Source organism: Sus scrofa, chromosome 2 (genome assembly GCF_054392235.1).
Source record: "Sus scrofa isolate SSC_HxYL_T2T_F1_AM1 chromosome 2, Sscrofa_HxYL_maternal_Yorkshire_Landrace_v2.0, whole genome shotgun sequence".
In the NCBI taxonomy this organism is placed as follows: domain Eukaryota; kingdom Metazoa; phylum Chordata; class Mammalia; order Artiodactyla; family Suidae; genus Sus; species Sus scrofa.
Window position 1 is genome coordinate 75,266,413 of NC_139384.1, and position 20,473 is coordinate 75,286,885.

At 50.4% G+C, this 20,473-nt stretch overlaps 1 protein-coding gene across 13 annotated transcripts in view; it reads left to right on the forward strand.

Moving 5' to 3' along the window:
* BRME1 (break repair meiotic recombinase recruitment factor 1) overlaps window positions 1-19,930 on the forward strand; it is a 21,351-nt gene extending 1,421 nt beyond the window's left edge. For 4 of the 13 annotated variants that reach the window (XM_085010161.1, XM_005661243.4, XM_013994675.3 and 1 more), the window contains exons 2-9: window positions 320-371; window positions 5,328-5,508; window positions 8,852-8,933; window positions 9,150-9,254; window positions 11,203-12,456; window positions 16,342-16,430; window positions 18,820-18,912; window positions 19,277-19,930. In XM_085010161.1, the coding sequence (XP_084866287.1) occupies window positions 341-371; window positions 5,328-5,508; window positions 8,852-8,933; window positions 9,150-9,254; window positions 11,203-12,456; window positions 16,342-16,430; window positions 18,820-18,912; window positions 19,277-19,427 (1,986 nt within the window). In that variant the 5' untranslated portion in view covers window positions 320-340 and the 3' untranslated portion in view covers window positions 19,428-19,930. Of the gene's footprint in view, window positions 1-166; window positions 372-5,327; window positions 5,509-8,851; window positions 8,934-9,149; window positions 9,255-11,202; window positions 12,457-16,341; window positions 16,431-18,819; window positions 18,913-19,276 lie in introns of those variants that run through there. The other 9 variants (XM_013994676.3, XM_085010162.1, XM_085010164.1 and 6 more) reach the window with 5 other exon arrangements.
* The last annotated feature ends 543 nt before the right edge of the window (window positions 19,931-20,473 follow it).

Here is a 20,473-nt window from a genome sequence, read left to right on the forward strand (position 1 = left end):
GTACTAGGTGTCACTTCAAAAGACCCGGGTGGAGAGAGGGGGCTTCACACAGGCTACCCCATCTTAGATACTGAAAGGGGACATCCCAGGGCTTCCCATGGCCCCAGCCCCCAACCCGCTATCTGCAGGATGAAGGCATTTTAATTCTTAGCCTGCCACAGCCCAAGGTAGCTATGACTCCCACCCTATGTTCCCCTGCCCAGTTGACCCCTGGGGCAGCCAGATGGGCCCAAGTGGGGGTGGGGTGGCCTCAGCCAAGGCCACTGTGTCTGTACCGAGTTAGGAACTGGTTGTAATGACGAAATCTGCTCCTTTTCAGATTTCTCTAGGGAGGGATAAAATGAGTAAGAGGAAGAAGCTTCGGACCTCAGGTATTTGGATGTTCAAGTTGGCACTTCTTTATTGCTTCTTCTGCTTATAGGAGGAATGTGGGTTTATGGCAGAAATGCTAGCATGACCAGACCAAGCTCCTGAGCAACAATGACCTAATACATGCTACTAAGAAAAATGTAAATTATGGAGAAGTGCTTGCAGTAAAAAGTGAAAGCTTTGTGGAGCTTCCTCCAGCCTCTAGTGGGATCCCACAGCCTTGGGAAGATCCACTAGGCTTCAGGAAAGGGATACAGCCTCTATGCTGCCCACTCTCAGAGATGACCTGTGAGTAGAGCTTGACATGCTTCAAGCTTAGCATCTGGTGCTAAGTGCTTCACTCTCAAAACAAAACCCTGAGTTCATCTCACTGTGTGATGGCAGAAGACTTACTCTGTATCTCACTTTCCTCCTCTGGAAATAGAGGACCTACCCTTTCCTTTAGAACAGGGACTCTCAAGCTGTCAAGGGGAGCATTTGGCAATGTCTAGAGGCATTTTTGTTTTTCATAACTGGTGTGTGTGTTTGCCAAGGGGCTGTGGCCATTTAGTGGATCTAGGCCAGGGATGCTGCTCAAAAATCATACAATGCGTAGGACAGCCCCCACAACACAGAATGACCTATCCCCAAATGTCAGTAGTACTCTAAATGGCAACAATGCCACAGTTGAGAACTATGCCCTAGAGCTCACATGTGGATTAATATTTGTAAACTACTGAGAATAGACCCATGATAGTACACAAATATATCTTCTGTTATGATTGTCCTTTCAGATTAAAAAAAAGCTTTGTTTTGAAACAATTTTGAGCTTACAGAAAAAGTGCAGAAATAGTTCAGCATTCTGTCTACCCCTCCCCCAGCTTCCCCTAATATTAATGTCCCCCACAACCACAGGACAATGATCAACCATATAGAACAACATAAAAAAGATAGGAAATGAACTTCAGTATACTACTTCCAAACTTTCTCTTTGTATATACAAGTAGAGTGTTGTTATTGGAAAGTAGAATCATCACACGTGCAGATCCGCATCCTCTGTTTTTCACTTCATAGCATTTTGAGGCCATCTTGTCAATATACATACAGAATTTCCTTGTTCAGAAAGAAAGACACCCAGAATTACATTAGGATAGCTCCATTGCCCTGTCACTGCCTTAGGTAATTTAAATTTCATAAAAATTTAGAAATAACCCCTTCACTTAGTGGTTAATGAGCTTTGGGTGTAGAGCTTTTATTTCCCCAAGATATGGGACAAGAAAGAAATCATTAACAGATTGAAGATGTTTAGTGCAGTGATGAGCAGCAGGCTGCCTGGAGGTACAGGGATTTCTCTGACCTTGGAGAGGGAAGCTGGGGACAGCCTGGCCCACCCACAGCAGGTCATCTTGGCAGTGCGCTCCCTAGTTCAATGTGCTCTGGGCTGGCCCAGGACAGCTCTTTCTCTGTGTCCTGGATGGGGTGGGGAGAAAAGAAGATGATTCTGGCAGGTAGTGAAAGAAGCCCTTTCCATCCTGATGTCTTTGGCCTTTGGTGTCGAACACAAGGTTCTGCTTTAGTGTTTCTTCAATTAATTCTGTGGGGACAGATCATAGGAAGGAAATGGGAGCCTCTTCACGTCTGTTGATATTCTTGCTTTTTATTTGGTACGAACGTCCATTGGATGAGTGAAGCAAGCTAATGTTTGGGCATCTTAAGAAACTAAATAAATGAAGGGACTGAATTTTTGCATTTTCTGGCAGACCACAAGGTAGGACCGTGTTTGTGTAAGAAACATTGGTTGGAGCCTTGCTCTGGTTGGGCCCCTGAGGTGGGGATGGGAGGCAGGGCGACAATGAGATCAAAGGGTGCAGCAGACTCAGTTCCTGTCCTCAACACCTTCATGGTCTTGTCAGGAGAAAAAGAAAAATGCTTCTCACTGAGAGCTAATCAAATATGCAACAGTGAGGCAAAATTCTAAATGGGCATACACAAACACTAACAGATAGAATTAGGAGAAATTATACGAAAGTCACTGTGGTCTAGTGGAGCTCAAAAACCTGAATGGGGGGAGTTCCCTTGGTGGCACAGTGGTTAACGAATCTGACTAGGAACCATGAGGTTGCGGGTTCGATCCCTGGCCTTGCTCAATGGGTTAAGGATCTGGCGTTGCTATGATCTGTGGTATAGATCGAAGACACGGCTCAGATCCAGTGTTGCTGTGGCTCTGGCATAGGCCAGTGATGACAGCTCCAATTAGACCCCAATTATATGCTGTGGGTGTGGCCCTAGAAAAAAAACACAAAAACCAAACCTGAATGGGAATTCCCATCGTGGAGCAGTGGAAACAAATCTGACTGGGAACCATAAGGTTGTGGGTTCAATCCCTGGCCTCGCTCAGTGGGTTAAGGATCTGACATTGCCATGAGCTGTGGTATAGGTTGCATATGAGGCTTGGATCTGGCATTGCCGTGGCTAAGGTATAGGCCGGCAGCTGTAGCTCCGATTAGACCTCTAGCCTGAGAACCTCCATGTGCCGTGGGTGGGGCCCTAAAAAACAAACAAACAAAAAAAGCTGAGTGGATGCTGAGGAGGACCCTAGCATTCAGTGTTAGAGGAAGGGAGCTCATTCAGTCGGTTTATGTCAAGGTCTGTAAGGAGCTCGGTTGGAAAGGGTCTATGAGACTGACCTCCAGAAAAATCAGACTTGGGGCTGGTTTGTCTTTTTGTCCTCACTGCCTGGTCAGAGGTACAGTACATAGTAAGTGCTCAATAAATGATCAGGTACACTTAAGTGTGCAGGATCTGGAGCTGGACTGCCTGGATCCCATTACAGATTCAGCCTCTCCATGCCTCAGCTTTGTCATCCATAAGGCGGGACTACCTCAGACTTCTATCATAGCATATCTGGTTCTCAAGGATACAGTCTAGCATGGCCACTAGAGTCCAGAATTAACCCTTATTATTTGTTCATTGAATAAATGGTTCAGTTGGGGTCAGATTTGGAGAGGTCTTATAAGCCAGACACTATGGGCAGTTTCTGTGCTAAGGGAATTTTCTTTTCCTTTTTTTTTTTTTTTAAGCTATATATACTTTTTTTTTTTTTTTTTTTGTCAGCTATTTCTTGGGCCTCTCCCCCGGCATATGGAGGTTCCCAGGCTAGGGGTCGAATTGGACCTGTAGCCACTGGCCTACGCCACAGCCACAGCAACGTGGGATCCGAGCCACATCTGCAACCTACACCACAGCTCACGGCAACGCCGGATCGTTAACCCACTGAGCAAGGGCAGGGACCGAACCCGCACCCTCATGGTTCCTAGTCGGATTCGTTAACCACTGTGCCACGACGGGAACTCCTTTTTTTTTTTTTTTTTTTTTTAAGGGCTGCTCCCACAGCATATGGAGATTCCCAGGCTAGGGGTCTAATCAGCGCTACAGCTGCCAGCCACAGCCACAACCACGCCAGATCCGAGCAGTGTCTGTGACCCACAGTTCATAGCAATGCTGGATCCTTAACCTACTGAGTGAAGCCAGAGATCAAACCTGCATCCTCATGGATACTAGTCAGATTCGTTTCCACTGAGCCATGACGGGAACTCCTATACGTTTTTTTTTTAATATTCTTTTCCATCATGGACTATCCCAGGAGATTGGCTATAGTTCCCTGTGCTGTATAGTAGGATCACATTGCCCTCCATTCTGAATGTAATTGTTTTCGGAGTCCCCGTGATGGCACAGTGGTAATGAACCTGACTGGTATCCATGAGGACATAGGTTTGATCCCTGGCCTTGCTCAGTGAGTAAAGGATCTGACATTGCCATGAACAGTGGTATAGGTCACAGATGCAGCTTGGATCCCATGTTGCTGTTGCTGTGGCAGTGTCGTAGGACAGCAGCCACTGCTCCAATTCACCTCCTAGCCTGGGAACCTCCATATGCTATGGGTGTGGCCCTAAAAAGACAATAAACAAATAAATAATTGTAATAGTTTGCATCTGCTAACCCCGAACTCTTCATTCAACAAATAGATGTTAATAAACAACTTTAGGTTCTAGATAGTTTTCAGTGATGGGAAAGGATTATAGGGATACAGAGGACCAAGAGACAGCTGAGATGTCACCTCCTTAGCACTTGATAACTCTGGGTCCCACTTTTCCCAGGATGAATATTCTGCAAGCGTCATGGAAAACCAGAGTGGTACATAATTTAGTGTTGTCTGCATTTCCTGGAAGGTGATCTAGGTTTTCTTGTGCATTTATTCAGTCATCTACCCAGTATTTATTGAGCACTGACAGATGACTAGATGCTCTTCTCTCTGTTGGAGACTCAGCAGAGTGAGATAGATGAGGCCCCTCCTTGCATGGAACAGGCTGTCGTGTGAAAGACAGAAAACAACCCAGTACATTGGATACTTACAGAAAAGATGTGAAGAGAATAAAACAGAGTATGGGCCTGAGAGGAGTTGCTCTGTAGAAAAGTCAAGGACGGGGAGTTCCCTGGTGGCCTAGTGGTTAAGGATCTGGCGTTGTCACTGCTGTGGCTCAGGTCACTGCTGTGGAGCGATTTTGATCCCTGGTCCGGGAACTTCCACATGCTGCAGGCACAGCTAAAAAAAGCTAAGTCAAGGATGGCCCCTCTGCTGGGACCTTTGAGCTGACACCCAAAGGAGCCAGCACACACCTCTCACTACTCCCCATTGACTGGGCCAGTTTGTCTCATGTGGTTCCCTGACAGACCATGTTAACTCAAGATTCAGCATGAATCATGACCAGTTCATAGGTAAATTACCTTTGAATACCACAGCCATGTAAGCTTGTGGGTCATCTCACTCTCCAGGCAAGTGTCAGAGCAGGGATTTCCTGCCTTTTGCACAAACCTGCTCATGTTGCATCAGTAGTCCTGCTGTGTTTGATTGTCAGCCCCAGCTGTGGCTGCGCATGCTCCCTCCATCCTCACCCTTTCATCTTTTGTCTCTAAAACAGGAGGAGGGGAAGGAATCCGTCCTATGAAACTTCCAAAGATCTCAAGTCTAGAAGACTCTGACGGGGTCCCCCAAAGTTCCAAGTTGGGCCATTTGCATCACCTTGAAGAGTCTGAAGGCAGATCAGGACCTGCTCCTTCTGCAGAGCAGAGCAGGGAGGAACCAGAACAGGTAGCCTCCAGGTAGGTACCTCAGAACGTTCTGGCAAACCTCTCCACTGACAGTGGGCACAGCTCAGTGACCTAGTGGACAGGATGCAGAGGGGAGGGGACCAGCCAACACAATCCATCCAGTGTAGTGCCTCCACCCAGGGCCTCAGGGATCATTGGATTGAGCTGCCTTTTTTTTTTTTTTTTTTTTTTAATATTTTGCTTTTTTAATTTTTTATTTATTTTTTTGTATTTTTTAAAATTCTCTTTTTAGGGCCACACCTGCGGCCTATGGAGGTTCAAAGCCAACCTATGCCACAGCCACAGCAACACCAGATCCAGGCTACATGTGCAACCTACACCTCAGCTCATGGCAACGCCGGATCCTTAACCCACTGAGCGAGGCCAGGGATCATAACCTGGATACTAGTCGGGTTCGTAACCCACTGGGCCACAACGGGAACTCCCTTTTTATTTATTTTTAGCCACGCCTGCAGCTTGTGTAAGTTCCTAAGCTAGGGATTGAACCTGCATCACAGCAGCGACATGAGCTGCTGCAGGAACACTGCACCACAAGGGAACTCTGAAAGGTTGATATTTAACCATAGGCAGGGAAAACCTTGAATTTTTCAAGGTCACTTAGTTACAGAATGCAACTTGTCCTGCCTGCTGAGCAAATCCATGTTTACCCCACATTCCTACTTAATCAAAAAGGAATTGAAGTAGTTGTGGGTTGGTGAAATAATAACCCATAAGAGAGAATAACGATCTTTATGTTCTAGGCAGTGTGCTAATAATAAATACTTTACACACATCAGCTCATTTAATCCTCATGGCACTGTGACATCGGTTTTTTAATCCCCATTCAGCAGATGAGGACTCCGAGGCTTCAAGAGATCAAATAACTTGCCCAGGGCCACTGAGCTGGTACAAGGCAGCCTGGGGTTCTGGCTGTGTCTCACTCCTGTGCTCTTCACCAGTATGGTATCCCATTCCTTTCTTTCTTAGGAAATGTAAAATTAAGCATGGTGGGAGGAAAAGAAAGATCTGGAGAATCTTTTTATTCCTATGGGGTTAAACCACATGTAACTACAGCAAAGTAGAAAGGACTAGCAGCAGGAAAAAGGGGAAGAAAAGTTCCTGCTACCTGCAGTCTTCAGAGGAAGCATCATGGATTGGACTAGCAGGTTTTCTGAGTGAAAAATTGAGGCACACAGCCCGGCTGACAGAACCATTTTCCGGGATGTGTGTCTGTCTGATCTGCGATCTTGCAGTCTCAGGGCTAAAGGCAGCCCTGCTGCATGTGTGATATGAAGAGAAGGGCCATATGTCAAACCTAAGCCGTTCTCCCAGATAGACCCGACGGTGTCCCTGTACCCCTCACCCCTGGAGAGGCCAGCAGAGCTGAGGAGGTTGTGGCTGCCGCTCACCCTGCTGTCTGAGTCCATAAGAATAGTCAGAATCCACAGAAGTGGGTTCCCACTCCTCTGTTTTTCTTTTTTAAATGTTCTATTAAGAAATACCGCCTGTGCAGAAATATAACAGAAAAAAACAACATAAAGCAATCAGCTTAACACATTTATGTTGAGCAGTGAAATCCTGCCAGTACCCCAGAAGCCGCCCAAACAACCCATCCCAATTAAAAATTTTTGAACAGACGGTTGCTATCAGTATCTAGACTTATTCTGTCTCCATAACCTCCCTTGGCACGATCCAAGCCCATTAGTATAGCTTCATGCTTTTTCCTGCTCCAACTTCCAAAGTTGAAATCATGAAGTTTCAGCTCCAGATTTTGATCTTTTTTTACAGTATTCATAGCCGCATTGATTTAGATTTAACCATAAGTCCTCACCAGTTTTTTTTAAAGACTATTCTTTCTTAGAGCAGTTTCAGTTTTACAATAAAACTGAGAGGAATGTACAGTGATTTCCGTATACCCCCTACCCCTGCAAACACATAGCCTCCCGCCACCCCCCCACCCCCCTCCCCCCCGTTATCACCAGCAGTCACCAGAAAGGTACTTCTGGCAGAAGTTCCCCAGCTAGGGATCAAACCCACACCACTGCAGTGACAGTATCGGATCCTTAACCCACTAGGCCACTAGGGAACTCCTGGAGTGGTACGTTTTTTACCAAAGTGAACCTATGTCCACACATGATAATCCAGAGTTTACTTTAGAGTTTGTTCTGTAGTTTGGACAGAAGTGTAATGACGCATATCCATCATTATAGTATTTTACAAAGTATTCTCACTGCTGTAAAAATCCTAGCCTATTCATCTCCCCCTCACCAGGCCCAGGTAACCACTGATCTTTTACTGTCTCCATAGTTTGCCCTTTCCAAAATATCATAGATTGAATCATACAGTACACAGCCTTTTCAGACTGGCTTCTTTCCCATGGTAGTATGCATCTATGGTATCTCCATATGTCTTCATGACTTGAGGGCTCATTTGTTTTCTTTTCTTTTTATTTATTTATTTTTTCTTTTCAGGGTCACACCTTCAGCATATGGAAGTTCCTGAGCTAGGAGTTGAATCAGAGCTGCAGCTGCTGGCCTACAGCCACAGCAACGCCAGATCCTTAACCCACTGAATGAGGTCAGGGATCAAACCCACATCTTCACGGACACTATGTCAGGTTCTTAACCCATTGAGCCACAGTGGGAATTCTGAGGGCTCATTTCTTTTTAGCGCTGAATACTGTCCCATCGTCTGGATGTACTACAGTTTATTTATCCATTTTCCCACTGAAGGCTATGTTGGTTGCTTCCACATTTCGGCAGTTATGAATACATCCATGTTTTTAGACACCGTACTTTGTTTTTTTCCTTTTTCAGCTGCACTTGAGGCACATGGAAGTTCTTGGACCAGGAATAAAATCCAAGCCTCATTTGCAGCCTCTGCCACAGCTGCAGCGACGCCGGATCCTTAACCTACTCTGCTGGGCTGGGAATCGAAGGAGCGGTGCCACAGAGATGAGCCAGGTCATTAACCCACTGTGCCACAGCAGGAACTCATAGACATTGTGTTTTTTGTATCTATAACTTCTTTAGAATTTTTCAGAGTTGGGGCCTGGCGTGTCAGTCCAAATGAGGATTCCTGTTCTCACTTCAGGAGCTAGAGTTCCTGGCATTATAGGTGCTGACAGCAGGCAGCTTGGATTCTAGACCTGGGACTCCGCACCCTTCTCAGCAGTCAAATGCTCCCCAGGACACTGCTCCCCTCCATCTCACTCTCTCTAAGTGGGTGCTCCAGGGGCTCCCTCTTAGGAGACCCCAAACACTACTTCGCCTTTGGATTTTTTCGTTCTCTGTTTGTCTAACTATGCAAGTTAACAGTGTTCAGACCCTCCTCCGTTTTGTCTTTGCCCTCCCAGCTCTCCAGATACGGAAGCAGCAGCTCCCTCCAGGCTCCTCAGGCAATCAGAAAAGGAGCCAGTGCCCTTCCCTCTTTCCCAGGTGAGTCTGTGTTGTAGGCTCACATGTGTACAAAAGACATTGCCTCCCTTCAAGTTCTTGTCTCTGTTTATCGTCAGTGGCTGCTGGTGAGAGTGGGTGTGCTGGGGATGGAAGGCAAGAAAGAAACTGGTTCTGGCGTTTGCTTGCTTGATTTCTGAGCCCTCGTTCCTCCTTTCTCTTTACTGCTATTTTGTTCTTGTTGTATCTGGTTCACAGAACTCAGTTGGGAGGTTCATCCCCCAGTTTGCAAAAGCCAAGAAGACAGTGACAAGACAAGCAGAGAGGAGAGAAGAGGACCCAGGGGGTGGGGCCTTTAGCTCGGTAAGGCCCTGCTGTCAGCCAGACTGAGCCCCCTAGATGAGCCACCCCTTGGCCCAGCCTCAGCAGCCAAGTTCAACCTTGGCTTTGTCAGTGGCTAACCCCACACCTCTCCACCACCGCTCCCTCCCATTTTCGGCATTACAAATGTCTCTGGACAGCAGATGCCATGCTGGCAACTTGCAGGCCTACACTGAAGCTGTCCAGGTCAGAGCTTTCTTCCCCAAGTTGCATGAAATTAGTGAAATTCAGAAAGACAGCCCACATTCTATCCCTGACCCCCTTTGCTGCTCAGAAGCTTTTGCTCAAGCCTACATGAGGGCGTTTACAGCACACTCTCTTGTTCTTGACCCTGCGAGCTCAGGGATCACCATGTCTCTGGAACAGACACCCCTAAAATGAGCGATGGCCATTCCTAGCAGTTGTGTTTGTTATTGCCTCTGACCGGGAACACTCTGGATATCCTTCAGTGGGTGAATGGCTGAACAAATCATGGTCTATCCACAGCATGAAACAACCCAGCAATTAAAAAGGAACAAACTAGGAGTTCCCATCGTGTCTCAGCGGTTAACGAACCCAACTAGCATCCAAGAGGATGCGGGTTCGATCCCTGGCCTCACTCTGGGTTAAGGATCTGGTGTTGCCCTGAGCTGTGGTGTAGGTCACAGATGCAGCTTGGATCCCGTGTTGCTGTGGCTCTGGTGTAGGCCGGCAGCTACAGCTCTGATTGGACCCCTAGCCTGGGAGCCTCCATGTGCCGAGGGAACGGCCCTAAAAAGACAAAGAAAAAAAGGAACAAACTAGTTATGAGGAACATAACTACCTGGATGGATCTCCAGGGCATTATATGGACTCAGAGGAAGTTGCAAAAACAGTGTGGACCCAAGTGTCCATTGACGAATGAATGGATAAACAAGATGTTGTATATCCACGCAAGGGAACAGACAATTGTACGTCCACGTTCACTGCAGCATTATTCACAGTAGCCAGAGGTGAGGCAATCCAAGTATCCATTAACAGGTGAATGAATGATTGAACAAAATGTGTTGTATTCACACAACGGGATATTATTCAGCCTTAAAAAGGAGAGGTATTCTGACACATACTACAACGTGGATGAACCAGGAGGACGTTATGCTAAGTGAAATAAGTCAGTCACACAGCAACAGATGCTGTATAATCCCACTTGTACGAGGTCCTAGAGAGGTCATATTCTAGATTCCACAGGAGGTAGGCTGAGGGGTGGGGAATGGGAAGTTAGTGTTTAATGGGAAGTTAGAGTTTCAGTTTGGGAAAATGAAAGAGTTCTGGCAATGGATGGCAGATGGTTGCATGACAGTTTAAATGTACTTAATGCCACTGAACTGTGCACGCTAAAATGATTAAAATGGTGAATTTTAGCTTATGTGTATTTTAGCACAGTTGAAAACAGAGGGTTAAGGATCCAGTGTAGTCATTGCAGCAGCTCAGGTTGCGAGCCACTGCTGTGGCGTGGGCTTGATCCCTGGCCCGGGAACTTCCACATGCCATGGGCACAGCCAAAAATAAATAAAAACAAAGCAGCACAGAGAGGCCCATGTGTGTCCTCGCCCAGCATCCCCCAGTGGTAACATGTTACTTAGCTGTAGTCTATCAGCAACACCAGGCAATTGACATTGACACTGATGTGAACCACAGGACCTCCTTGACTTTTATATCTTTGATCTTCCCAGGAGCCTGCATATGTCTGGTGCTGGTGGGGAGATGGAGCTGATAGAAGGGGGTTACCTTGCTTCTGATTCCCCCTCCAGCCCCCAGCACAAAGCTCTGCCCAGCATTAGTACTGATTCCTACTTGGATGCACTGTCATCTGTGGAGTATCTTGGGCTTTGTACAGGGGCAGTAGGGACTAGAAAAATCTTCAGAGAGGTTATTATCGAAGGCCCAAGACTGAGTCTTCTTCTCTCCACAGGAAACCCTGCCAGAGCCCAGTGTCCAGCAGGCCAGAAACCAGCCTCAGGAGGAGTCCCCAGGGCTTGCCCTCCAGGAAGCCAGGGACCCAGAAGACCAGATCCAGGCAGACAGTACCTACCCCAAGCTGAACAGTCAAAGCCCCATGCCTGGCAGTGGGGACCCTCAGCCCTCTGCCTCCACCAGCCCCTCTTCAGAGTGTGGGTCGGTGCCCTTGGCCTCAGAGCGGACCAGCCAGGACCACTTGTCAGAGCACAGGAGGAACATGCCAGATGATGGGAGCACAGAGGATGACTGGGCTCCCGGTGATCACAGCCAGCACAAGCACCTGCCAGGCAAGGCTGTTGAGGAAAAGGAGCCAGACCAAGGAGCCTTCCAGGAGAGAGATGCCCGAGGAGGAGCAGGGGCTGACCTGCCTGAGGGTGGCCAGGAGGAAGGATTTGCAGCCCAGGGCCCTCCTGACCCTATGCAGACACCCAGCAGGACTGGCGGGGAAGCAGAATGGAGCTGTAGCAGCCCAAGACACTCTCCCCTTGGACCTGTGGTCATAGCAGATGTGAACATAGACCCCACTGAGCCGGAACAGAGGACTCTGAAGGTGGCCGGGCCAGGCAGGGAGGTCAACACTAGGGTGCCCGCCTCTCCCAGTGGGAAGGCTCCTGATGGAGGCCGCAGCAGGGCCCTGCCTGTCTGCATGCCTCTCGCTGGGGAGATCACAGGGGGCAAAGGGGAGGCCAGGAATGAAGACAAGCCCCCTGGTGATGTCCCAGGGGTCCTAGGAGCCTCCTTGGCTCTAGCTCAGGAGATCCAGGAGCCCCCAATAGGTGCTGAGAATTCTGGCCCTTTAGCCTTGGAAATGGGTTCAGGTGTTGGCCAGACACAGGTGCCAGGCCAGGGTCAAGAGGAGATAGGAGGTGTGTGCTCACCACCTTTGCCGTCGCAGCCTGAGAGTGAAAAAGCAGCCAAGTTAGGGAGCCAGGGCTGCAAACAAGACTTCAAGGGGCTCAGTTTGTCCTTTGGAGCCTCTGCTCCACTGGTGTACAGAGAAGCAGTGGCTGGCCCTCCCCAGGATGCTGGGACACACCAGGGCAGCCCAGATGCCCCCGCAGGCCTGGCAGGCCAGCCTGAGCAACCTCCTGACTCTTCAGAGCAGGACTTCTGGGGGGAATCCCCAGCCATGGAACTTGACTTCCTGCCAGACAGTCAGATACAGAATGTCCTGGAAAGCCCTGGCTTCGAAGCCCCACCTGAGCAGGTAAGAACTTCCCTCAGTGACAGCCAGATGTCCTGGTGCAGGTGTCGTGGCCATGAGCCCTCCTAAACCACCCAATAGTGGGGGAAAGTTGGGCATGTGGCGGTCTGTTTGTACAGCAGATGAGACCAGAGGCCTGAGTAATAGCTTCCGTGGGTGTGGAGTCAGTGATATTCTAGAAAGGACAGACCTGGCTTTCTATGAAGGCCTGTCTTTGTGGGAACTGAAGAGCCCCAGGATGTGATACACATGTATTTTGTCAGCCTAGGGAGAGCCCCTGGTGCACCTGCCCCCTCCCCGCTTCAGGGTCCTACTCTGGCTGCAGGTTCCCAGGGATGTATAATGGTTGCCAGACCAAAAGGAGAGGGGACGTCACTCCCCCACTGGAAAGAAACTTTGCCCAGCTTTAGGGTCATTTGGGGGCCCTGATACAATTCTTGTTCAAACGTATACATGGAATTTAGTTTGTTTATAAGAATTTGTAAAGGCTTTGCTTCCTTCAGGGATCTGCCTGCTGAGCCTGTGCTGGCTGTTGGCGGTCCCTTGTCGGGGTAGGTGGCAGCCTTGCTTTGGCCCTGCCACCCACCTCCAGGGAAACACCACATCCCTGGCCGCTGGTGCACCTGAGCCTGAGCTAAGTGCTTTTCAGTCTCACCCTGATATGTAGGCGGTTCTCTTTCATACACTGGGTGCGGCTGAGAGATTGGAGAAGATCAGGCACCTGCCCCAGGTGAGGCAGCTGGGAGGGGAGAGGCTGGGTCTACGCCCAGGTTGGCCTGATTCTAGCTGTGCCTCAGCTCTTCTGTCCTCAAGTGAATGCAGAGCTCAAGTTGCTTCACAAACGAGACTTCTTTGGCTGTCCCTGTCTCAAAACTTCATTTGAGGGATTGTTTTAAAATGGTTTCTTTTTAAGATGTGAGAGCCTGCTCTGTGCCAGGAGTGAATAGATCAGGGGTTCCTACCCCTGTGAGGTTTTTTAGTAGCACCGTTCTCGCCTGCCTCTCCCAGAGGAAGCATTTTGTACCATCATTTCAGCCTTTTAAAGAGTCTTTTCATATGACACAGCCCCTAAACAAGCAAAGGACCAAATCTAGCGCCCAGCTGAAGAAAGACAGCTGTTCTGACCACGGAGGGGAATGTGGCCGGGTCAAGCACACTTGGGTCTCAGGCTCTGCCTTCCTGAGGGATGGCCAGGGGTCACTTGTGACATTAGCCTACTCAGTGACATTTCAGACCCAGCCCTCCCTGCCTTGGCCGTGCATCCTAGTACTAGCTATTGCACGTTGCTGTGATCACCAGAAGAGCAAGATCACAGAAAGCAAGTCACAGGGCAGCTCACGTAATGTTTGAATGTGGTCTCTGGGGAGAGGTAGGTTCTCAGGTCCTGACAGAGCTGAAACTTTATCATTAAAGCCTCATCCCTTTAATGCAAACGCCTCTCTTGGAAAGAAGAGCTAAGTCATCCTCAGTCTCTGGCCTCTTGGGCAGTGGCTGAGGGAGAAGGCTGGGGAGGCAGTTGGGATGTTGGGCAAAGGAGGGCGCCCTCCCAGACATGCCACCTGCAGCCACACTCTGAAATCACCAAGGAATCAGCAGCATCAGTGCAGGGGACCCGGCAGACAGCCGGATGAACAGGCCCGCTGGGGAGGAGGCGCTGCCCTGACAAGGCTGCTGACACTCAGTCGCATTTTGTTTTGACACTGGGCATTCCTGAACAAGTCAGGGCGACCCAGGCACAGGTTCCCATGGGAAGGTTCCTGATGGCCCCTGGCAGACAGGCCCCATGGGCAAGGACACGTGAGAACAGAGTGCAGGTGGGATGGAGAGAGTGGCCCTTGACCTCATGGTGGCCCAGCTGGAGGGGACCTGGGTACTCACAGCAGAAGTGCCCTTCCCAGAAAGCCTGGTGTTTCCTTCTCATCGCAGCTCCCTTGGGACCTGACACTCACCCCAGAGCCAGTGGATCCTCCCTATGCCCATAACGAGCATCATTTGAAACACTCTCAAGTCCCTCTCAGGGCCCACAGAAGTGGCCCCCACACATTTAATATAAGCACCACCTTTGTCATGACAAAAGTTTATGCAACCCTGATGGGAGCCATAGTTACCAATCTGTTGGGAAGGAGAAAATGTCTCATGACCATGAACGATGCTGTGAGTTGGGTAAATCTGCAGCATCAAATTGTTTTTTATTTTTCCTTTTTTTGAAGAATCATTGGTTTGGAATTCCCTGGAGGCCCAGTGGTTAAAGGATCTGGCATTATCACTGCTGTGTGGCAAGGGTTCCATCCCTGACCCAGGAACTTCTGCATGCCACAAGCGTGCCAAAAAAAAAAGTCATTGGCTTCCCTTTAATTTAATTTAACACTTATGCTTTTACAAATAGAATCAGTCTTAAGACAGGGTGTAGGGGAATAATTTCCCAACACTTTCCTTGTAAACTCAAATTATTTGGAGTAAAGCAGGCTCTTACCATTCACAAGGTTGCAAAATATTTTTCCCTGTGTCCCCTCCACCCCTTGAATCTGGGCTGCCATAATCAGATAGAAAGCAGGAGGACACTTTTTCTTGTTTAAATTGTATTTTAAGTCACAGAGTCACCTCCATAAAAGTCTGGCACACAGAAAAAACTGCATTTTTTTTCTTTTCTTTCTTTCTTTTTTTTTTTTTTTTTTTTGCTGCTTTGAGGCAGATGGAGTTCCCAGGCCAGGGATCAGATCTGAGCGACAGTCACGACCTGTGCCACAGCTGCAGCAATGCCAGATCTTTAACCCACTGTGCTGGGCGGGGGATCAAACCGGCGTTTCAGTGCTCCCAAGATGCCACCAATCCCATTGCACCACAGTGGGAACTCCAAAACTGCATTGTCCACAGCAGGCTCCCCAGCTCTGGCACTGCCAACACTGGGAGCCAGATCGCTGTCCTGTGCACCATAGGGTGTTGAGCAGCATCCCCAGCCCCTACCCTCCAAGCGCCGGGAGCACCCTTTCCCCAAGGCGTGACAACCAAAAGTGTTTCCAGACCTTGTGAAGTGTCTGGGCGGGGGGGGGGCGGGTTGTAGGGTGGGGTTGTCCCCAAGTGAGAGCCACTGGGCTGCAGACAGTCCTTCATGTCCAATCCTTTGGGTTCAAGGACCCTTTGCAAGTCGAGCTCATGCCCCTCAATCCATCCCCCTCCCCAGGACTTTGGTCTCCTCAGAAGAGGCCCGACAGCCCTGGGTAACCTCAGCCTCTCTGCCTCTTTTCTGAGGGACATAACGTCACCTCCTTGATCGAGCCTGACATTTTCCATGAAAATTAAACCACCACTGACATTTAGAAATTTAAGCTACTCAGGGTTATCTGCCTGTCTCCCCTATTAATTATGAATTTTCTCTTTGAAATATATCTGCAAAATCTTTTCCTGACATGAAACTCATAGTTTATTTGGTTGACCTCTTCCCTTCCACGCCAGATACCCACCTTACCCGCAGGCACCAGCCCTCAGGAGCTTCTCTGTACCCCTCTAGATATGGCAGGACAAGCTGCACACAGCACCAGACCTTAGCTGTCAGGGATGGAGCCACCCGCCGGTACAGATCAGCCTGTCAGAAAGCGCGGGCCCCAAAGAGGACCCTGGGGTCAGACCCAGTATTGCCCTTCTGCTCTCTTTCTGAGGAGGATGGGTGAGAGTGGCCGGGGCCTGTGGCTCCTGGGTCTGATCGTCACGGCACCTGTCCCCACCCTGATACTTTTTCTGCGCAGAAGTCTGGCCTCATTGTGGGGAGAAAGGTCAAGGGGATGCAGGCAGAAGAGATGCCATACCTCCCCTGTGTGACTTTTCCTTCCCTGTGCAGAGCACACCCAGCTAGGTCGTTCACCTGTGTGTATGTATGCTCTCTCTTTCCAGTTGTTTCCTGCAGGGAGCGGGCTGGGCCCTTGTTGCCCTGGCACCAGTCCATGTGCTGACGGAAATCCCTTTGCCGAGGCCCAGCTGAGGTAGGCAGAGTGGGAAGCCACCTCAGGACCCTTGTCCTGGCAGGAGTCCTCTTTTGTCCCTGCTGGGGGGTGTGTGTGTGTGGCTGCTTTCCTGGCATCAGAGCCCCCTCACTCTCCCACTCCCCAGCCCTGTGAGCCCCCATTCTGCAGATGAGTGTGACAGAGGGTGCCCTGGCTCTCCCTCCAGGGACCTTAACTTTCCTTAGTCCAGTAAGGATGATACACTGCAGCTTACAAACTGTGCATGTCCTCTGTTCCCTGCGAGTGGAGACCTGGAAGTCAGAGGGTGCCCTGGCTCTCCCTCCAGGGACCTTAACTTTCCTTAGTCCAGTAAGGATGCTACACTGCAGCTTACAAACTGTGCATGTCCCCTGTTCCCTTCGAGTGGAGACCTGGAAGTCAGCAATCTGCCCCTAAGCTGGCATCTGTCGCAAGGACCCCTGGGATCATGCCCCCAGCTCTGAGGCTATTTTAATGCACATTGTATGTTATTCTGGAGAGAAGATCTAGAGATTTCCTGACTCTGTGTGGTGGTGGGGGAACCCAGACAGAGCTAAGAGCCACTGGCCCCACATGACCTTGGGGCTATTCCTGCTTGGGCACCCACAGGCCCTCCAGAGTCTCTGACCTGTACCCTCTTTTTTTTTTTTTTTTTTTCATTTGTGAGTGGTTTGTTTGTTTGTTTGTCTGTCTTTTGTCTTTTTAGGACTGCATCTGCGACATATGGAGGTTCCCAGGCTAGGGGTCTAATTGGAGCCGCAGCTGCTGGCCTATACCACAGCCACAGCAACGCCAGATCTGAGCCGCGTCTGCCACCTACACCACAGCTCACGGCAATGCTGGATCCTTAACTCACTGAATGAGGCCGGAGATCGAACCCGCAATCTCATGGTTCCTAGTCAGATTTGTTTCTGCTGCACCACGACAGGAACTCCCGGTCCCCTCTTATTTCCTGCTTTTTCTGTTCCCCAAGGCAGCCCACCTTCTCTCCTTCCTGCAGGCGCTGGGTTTGCTGTACCCTCCAGCAGTGGAGTGTGTGTGTGTTCGCATGCATGTGTTGGGAGGTCCTCTCCCCCTACCCCAGAGCCTCTCACAGTCCATCATTTCCTTTTGTGTCCTTTCTCCCAGCCTTGCTGGCGGCTAGCACGGGGCAACAGTCCTCTCCTATTACCTTGCACTTGAACTGGCCTCTCTGCAGAGCGGCAGCTTATAGATTATTTATGGCCAAGTTTCTCTTTCTGTCTGGCAAGTGTGGAGGGAGGGATTAGGGATGCAGCCCTTGCCGGAGTTTGTCTCTTTCCTCTTCCTTCTCCCCCTCCTCCTCCTCAGGGTGGAGGGAGGCCATGCACACATCTGTAAATAGTACCTGTTGTACCACCTGTTGCCCCCTCCCCCAGCCCCCTCAACACACACGCACACATACACCCATACACCCTGCATGGGGCAGGGACCAGAGGCAGTTTAGTCAAAGTGGCCCCACTATTGTTTGAACAGAGAAGAAGGAGATTTGTGTCTGAATCTGGCTGGAAGCCCCCAGGTGGGTCCTGGGGTCAGGTTCTCTGGCCTGTGGCTGAGTGAGACACACAAGGGACTGAGGCCCAGGCTGGCCAGCACCTCAGGGTAACCGAGGCAGGTGGAGTGGAACCAGAATTCCCACAGTGACAGCCCAGGATATGCTGCCAAGCTGGGCAGCAGGAACTGCTCTGAGCACCAGGGATGCTGCTTGGGACAAAACAAGAAGCTTCTCTCTTGTGGGGGTGGAAGAGGGGTAAGTGAGAGACAAACTAATTAGGTGGTCAGATGGAAGGGTGTTGGGGAGAAAAGTCAGCAGGGAAGGGGTTAACATTTTAACCTATGGTGATGGGGAGGGATCCTTCCCCCACCTTCTCCCTGTCCCCCCCTCCCACACCAGGAGGAGATATTCAGGAAAGAACATTCCAGAGCCCTAAGAAGTGCTCAGGGAATGGCCAGGAATTCAGTGTGGCTGGAGCAGGGGGGAGGGGGACTGAGGGAGGGGATGGGGGTCTGGAGCTGCAGCAGATGGTGCAGGGCTGTGGGAGGGGCTCTGGGCTGAGTTTCCATTTCCACAGCCCCGACCCCCACCACTCCCATGCCACAAGGGTGACCAGCTGGAGCTGGGGGCGCAGGGTGCTATGGCATCTGTCAGACAAGGGCCGTGGTGGTAGAAAAAGTGGCTGGATTCTGGGTGTGCTTTTGGCAGTAGAGCCAGTTGGGCAGGCCACCAGGGCTTTGCCTCAGGAGGTTCATAGCTGTCAAAGGTGCTCTTCTCTGGAGAAGATAGCTGAGAACCAGCAAAGTCCCCCAGGACGGAGCTTGGTGGGACTGCCCAGTGAGGCCGGGCCTCTCACTCTCCCTCCCTTCCCTCCAGGACCCGAGCGGGGATCAAGACCTGTGAAGCCGCCAGGATGGAGGACGCAACAGAGACTGTGCGCGGCCTCGTCATCGAGCTCTCCAACCTGAAGTAAGGGCTGGGCTCGGGTCCCCAGATCCGTGGGACGGGGATGGGGCCTTGGGAGGATGGAGGTCGCTCCCAGGGCAGCAGGAGATTCAGGTGCCAGGGTTGGCCTCCAGGAAGCCCCTCTGCTCCTGGGCCCCAGCCTGTTGCGTCATAGACCTGATCTTTGCAGAGTTGCTAGGTTCTGAAGAGGGGCTAGAAGGGTCACAACCTGCCCTGCAGCAGGCAGATTCTGGTTATGCACAAGTGGATGTCTCTGTGTGTGTGACCCGCAAGTACACGAGTGTGTGAGTAAGCCGATGTGCCTGGGGCTGAGGCGCAGCCCCACTCTACCTTGAGTGGAACACAGCTTGGGCCCATTTCCATGCAGCCGGCTGATCATGTGCGCCCACCGGGACCTGGAGGCCTTCAAGCGCTTCAACTACTACCGGAAGGCAAAGCCTGCAGGGAAGGCTCCCACACCCCACCCACCAAAGTGGGCTGGGACGCCTCGAGGGGAGCAGTCCTGGAGGGATTTGTAGGCTGCTTCCAAACTAAGTGCTTCTACAAGCTTGCCGGCCCCCAGAAGTGCCTGACATTCCTGCCAAACAGCTGGAAACAATCCCGGAAAGCCTGCAGGCCCCTGTGTGCCCCCTGGTATTCTGTTACCCTCCAAGATGCTCCCGCGGGGCCTAGTGGGCCCCAGAAACCTCCCCTCAGCCAACCCGGAAGTCAGCTTCCCATGGGAACCACAGGAGGCCCTGCCTGTGTCAACAACCTCCCTTGGGAGTTGTCTGGGCAGGGCTGGAGGTGGGGGCTTTGGGCTGAGTCCCCAGGAAGCCAGCTGGGGCCCCAGAGCTGCCCAGATGTTTATCTGGGTTTGCAAATTTCAGCTCCTTAGCAAGGTTATGAAAGGTTCAGAATTTGTTTCTTTCCTGGAGGAGAAAAGGGCTTGCTTTGTTGGTCATACCCTTGTTTTTCTCCGGATTTCCATTTTATTTCTTCTGGGAAGGCCATTAATAAATGATTCTCTAGCCAGACCTCAGACCTTGTGACCTGTTGTTTGGGGTTGGAGGCATTTTCAGTTCCTTGATGTCTTGCCCACAAACCTCCCTAACCACCTCTTTCTCCTTTTACTTCTACTTCTGCTCCTCCCTAGAAAGGGAAGTTTGGGCCACTGCTGGGCCCCACAAGTCCAGGGGTCCCTGGAGTCACCTAGTGTGTCAGACCCTCCAGGAGCAGGTGGCTGTGTACACACATTTAAGGACACACACAAGTATCCACGAAGCGGTAAGCCCACTGAGACATCCTGGCTCATTGTCCACCCGGAGTTTGCATTCAGTGCTCAGATGGCTTCGCCCCTCCTCCCTGGAACAAGCTGCCTGGAGGCCCTGTCCTAGAAGGAGGTCTTGGGTGATTGTTACTACTGCAAACACAGTGAACGGCCCATTGCACACCCCATCCCACAAGCCTTACCACAGCCTGGTTGTAAGCAGTCCAGGTGCTGCTGTCAAACCGATTTTACAGAAGACACTGCTTCTCTTAAATCATTCACCACAAGGTGGACCAGACTCAAGGCTTATTAGTT